The 5,000-nt window shown below is 48.6% G+C and overlaps 1 protein-coding gene across 1 annotated transcript in view; it reads left to right on the top strand.

Annotated features, from left to right (window-relative positions):
- Positions 1 to 5,000, top strand: part of LOC125284311 (receptor-type tyrosine-protein phosphatase N2-like) — a 42,361-nt gene that overhangs the window by 10,157 nt on the left and 27,204 nt on the right. Inside the window, exons 3-7 of the mRNA XM_048228219.1 lie at positions 1,058 to 1,171; positions 1,511 to 1,610; positions 2,149 to 2,263; positions 2,586 to 2,880; positions 3,808 to 3,917. Of these exons, the coding sequence (XP_048084176.1) occupies positions 1,058 to 1,171; positions 1,511 to 1,610; positions 2,149 to 2,263; positions 2,586 to 2,880; positions 3,808 to 3,917 (734 nt within the window). The remainder of the gene's footprint in view (positions 1 to 1,057; positions 1,172 to 1,510; positions 1,611 to 2,148; positions 2,264 to 2,585; positions 2,881 to 3,807; positions 3,918 to 5,000) is intronic.

Raw genomic sequence — 5,000 nt, 5'->3', positions numbered from 1 at the left:
AATCTCGAAACCCTCAATTTGTTGTTTCCCTCTCAAACGTGATTGGGATTGTGCGGGCTTCACTGATTGGGACAGCCAATCAGCAATCACCTTCAGCTTTCGCCAAAGTCAACTCCATGGTCAGATTTAGATAAGAGATCTTAAACCATGGATCTAAACAATGGATGAAGACGCAGCAGGTCCATCCCGGAATGTGCCAACCTGTGGCCCCACCTCGCCAGACTATTTAAATTTTCTGAACAAGTTAATGATAGTTTTCGCTTCAAGTGTTTCAATTACAAAATAGTATTTTGTATTTGAAATACATATTTTATATACATGTATTACAAATACTGCCCATCCCTGGCAACATGGTAAAAAGATGAAAATGACTTGATTTTACTTTCAATTCCTTTTACATTCTCCAAGGTGTTAACATTAACATTTTTCATAACTCCATGTAGGACGTTTCTGTACATAAATGTAAGTACTGTGGCAGTAGTAATGCAATATTTATTATAATATTTATTATTACTCAAGTAATGAAGCTGTGTACTCTGTCCGCCTCTGCCTAAGGGTCTTTACATTAGAACCGCATCTTATAAGGCCTAAGGGTCCGCATCTTATAAGGCCTAAGGGTCTTTAGATTAGAACCGCATCTTATAAGGCCTAAGGGTCCGCATCTTATAAGGCCTAAGGATCCGCATCTTATAAGGCCGAACGGTCTTTACATTTGAGGGACATGGACATAGAAAGTCCATGTCATACTACACACCATATTTGGAGGAGAAATGGCTCAAAGTCTCTGGTCTCTCTATTTGGCAGGAGTGTTTCATGTGTAAAGTCACTGGTCTCTCTATTTGGCAGGAGTGTTTAATGTGTAAAGTCACTGGTCTCTCTATTTGGCAGGAGTGTTTCATGTGTAAAGTCACTGGTCTCTCTATTTGGCAGGAGTGTTTCATGTGTAAAGTCACTGGTCTCTCTATTTGGCAGGAGTGTTTAATGTGTAAAGTCACTGGTCTCTCTATTTGGCAGGAGTGTTTCATGTGTAAAGTCACTGGTCTCTCTATTTTGGCAGATGCTTTGTTTGGCCGGTGTCAGTCACCCCCGGCAACAGAGGTGTACACGTATGACATCACAGCAGCAGAGGTGGATCGCTTGCGGACGTTACTTCAGAAGCTCTCTTACCGCGGTACGCCTCACACACTACACTTACCGCGGTACGCCTCACACACTACACTTACCGCGGTACGCCTCACACACTACTCTTACCGCGGTACGCCTCACACACTACTCTTACCGCAGTACGCCTCACACACTACACTTACTGCCTGTGTGTTTTACATTTGTTATTCCAAACACATGATGTTAATTTGTGTGTGTGTGCGTGCGTGCGTGCGTGCGTGCGTGCGTGCGTGCGTGCGTGTGTGTGTGTGCGTGCGTGCGTGTGTGTGTGCGTTTGTGTGTGTGTACGTGTGTGTACGTGTGTGCGTGCGTGCGTGCGTGTGTGTGTGTGTGTGTCCAAACACAGGGCTGACATGGGAAGATGAAACCACTCAACAGGTTCTGTCTAAAGAACTCGCCAAATTGGACCGGATTCCTGTCTACCTGACAGAGGCTGCTAACAGCAGGTCTCTCTCTCTCACTCACACACACACTCACACAATCGAAAACATAGCCTGAAAAAAAGGAAAACTTCCCAAATAATGTTTGAATGACTGAATAAAAATCCTACAAAAATCCCTGAAAATGAGTCATTGCAGGGGACTTGATGTTAGGGCTGCTTACACCTGGTGACAGTGCGTCTGCTTTATATGCGCTTCTCACTATTGACCAGGTTTGTATTGGTCTGTGTGCATGTGTGTTTGTCTGTGTGCGTGTGCGCTTGTGTGTGTGTGTGTGCGAATAGACCAGGTTTGTATTGATCAGTGGCGTAATGATGTTTAGTGGGTGTAAGATAGCGATTCTTGGATCAAGCGCCAGACCACGCCTATGTTCGTTCCTTGACACATCTGTGGGCACAATGTTTGATAAAGTGGGCACAGGGTGATAAAGTGTGTTATGTACGATATGAATAAGACAGGATAGGGCCCTGTGTATGTAGATGATTAGAAACCCCTCCCCTCTCTTCTGATAGGCCCGTCTGACTCCTCCCCTCTCCTCTGATAGGCCCGCCATCCAGACTGAGGCTGCAGGAGACCAATCAGTGAAGCCTTCAGAGGCAGAGCTCACCAGAAGTGTGCAGAAATACCTGCAGCACCTGGGCTACCTGCCTAAAACCAAGGTACACACACACACACACACACACACGCAGGCATGCACACACACACACACACGCAGCGATGCACGCACGCACACACACACACGCACGCACACACACACACACACATGCAGGCATGCACGCATACGAACACACACGCACACACAAGCACACACACACACCACACACACACACACGCCCGCACACATACGCAGGCATGCACGCATGCACACGCATGCACACGCATACGAACACACACACACACACACACACACACACACACACACAGACACACACACGCACACACACACCTCTCACACAGCACCCTTCCCATGCTGCTCCACAGACTGATGGTTTCCCATGGCAAACGCCCCCTCGATCCCTCCCCTCCTGGAAGACGGCCAGCCTCCCCGTAGTGGAGCCAGATGGTACGATCCTGCTCCTAGCAGCGCTGCAGCAGTACCTGTCGCGGAGCGAACCATCTCAGACAGAGGGGGCGGAGCCATCTCAGACTGAGGGGGCGGAGCCGCTACCCTACGCAGCTGCCTCCAGGCCCCGCCTCTTCCTGTCACATGGGGAGGCGGCTCCGCCTCTGGACAGGCTGCTGCCGAACAGTGGAGACCCTGTCTCTGCTGTAAAAGGTACACACGCGTGTGTGTGTGTGTGTGCGTGTGTGTGTGCGTGTGAGTGTGTGTGAGTGTGAGTGTGAGTGTGAGTGTGTGAGTGTGTGTGTGTGTGTGTGTGTGTGTGTGTGAGTGAGTGTGTGTGTGTGGTAATGAGTGTGTGAGTGAGTGTGTGAGTGTGTGTGTGTGTGCGGTGCGTGTCAAGTGTGAGGCGTGTGAGTGAGTGTGAGTGTGTGAGGTGTGTGTGTGTGTGCAGGGCAAGTAGGGTGTGTGTGTGAGTGTGAGTGTGTGTGTGTGTGTGTGTGCAGCGTGTGTATGCGTGTCGCATTAATGCGTATGCGGCAGGGCGTGTGTGTCTGTGTGTGTGTTGTTAGGATAGGTTAGGCTCACATGGTAGGGCAAGCACTGACTTACAGACGGGGCTTCAGTGATGTTACTACCTGTGGCTAATTGGTAAATGACACCTGTCCTCTCAATTGGGTTCTGAGGCCAAAGCTCTCCCCTTCCGTTTGTAGCCACCAACTGTGGCATTAGGACAACCTTCTGCGTTGGATTGCTTTTGGATTTGACACCACTTTAAAGAGAAATAACAACTTGAACTTAAAAGCCAAAAACAGCTTTGGCTACACAGAGGAGTACTGGGCAGGAGTGCCAGCACGCCACAGGTATGTTGACCGCTCTCTGAGGCTCCTGCCAAGCTGACACACACACACGCATGCACACACGGTTAGAACCTCCTACCAAGCTCTGCACACCACATCAGTTAGTTAGTAGGGAGCAGTTAGTCTTTTGTGTTTGCCAGATTAAGTGAAGGCTTAGTCGAAGTTAACATACCCCTAGACAACAAAGAGCTTGGGGCCAAATATCAGCCAGAATAGGGATGGGTGTAGGTGGTTTCCAGGTGTGCTCATAAGTAGGTGTTTGGTGTGTGTGTGTGTTCTCCAGAGGTCCTCCTGCAGAAGGTGTTGCGGAGTGTAGAGCGCCCCCCTGTGGGCAGTCTGAGCGGCCGGGAGCTGGAGCAGCTGGCAGCGTTGGTGGCAGACACACTACCTGAGGTAGTACACACACACACACACACACACACACACACACACACACACACACACACACACACACGCTTAGTGACACACACACACACACACACACACACTAGTGACACACACACACACACACACACACACACACACACACACACACACACTAGTGACACACACACACACACTAGTGACACACACACACACACACACACACACACACACACTAGTGACACACACACACACACACACACTAGTGACACACACACACACACACACACACACACACTAGTGACACACACACACACACGTGACACACACACACACACACTAGTGACACACACACACACACACACACACACACACACACACACACTAGTGACACACACACACACACACACACTAGTGACACACACACACACTAGTGACACACACACACACACACAAACACACACACACACACACACACTAGTGACACACACAGACACACACAGACATACACACACACACACTAGTGACACACACACACACACTAGTGACACACACACACACAGACATACACACCCACACTAGTGACACACACACACACACACACACTAGTGACACACACACACACACACAGACATACACACACACACTAGTAACACACACACAAACTAGTGACACACACACACACACACACACACACTAGTGACAATAATAATACAATACTATTGACACACACACACACACACACACAGACATACACACACACACTAGTGACACACACACACACACACACACACACACACAGACATACACACCCACACTAGTGACACACACACACACTAGTGACACACACACACACTGACATACACACACACACTAGTGACACACACACACTAGTTACACACACACACTATTTACACACATGCATTAGAAACGTTAGTTATACACACGCATTAGACATGTTAGTTACACACACACTTTACACACACGCGGTAAGGTCCACCTTTAGAGTGGTCATAACACGATAAGAGATGACGTTAGTGAGGTCCACCTTTAGAGTGGTCTTAACACGATTAGAGATGACGCTAGTAAGGTCCACCTTAGAGTGGTCTTAAC

This window comes from Alosa alosa, chromosome 19, assembly GCF_017589495.1.
Source record: "Alosa alosa isolate M-15738 ecotype Scorff River chromosome 19, AALO_Geno_1.1, whole genome shotgun sequence".
In the NCBI taxonomy this organism is placed as follows: Eukaryota; Metazoa; Chordata; class Actinopteri; order Clupeiformes; family Clupeidae; genus Alosa; species Alosa alosa.
The sequence above is the reverse complement of the archived record's forward strand: the minus strand, read 5'-3'. Positions and strand labels throughout refer to the sequence as shown.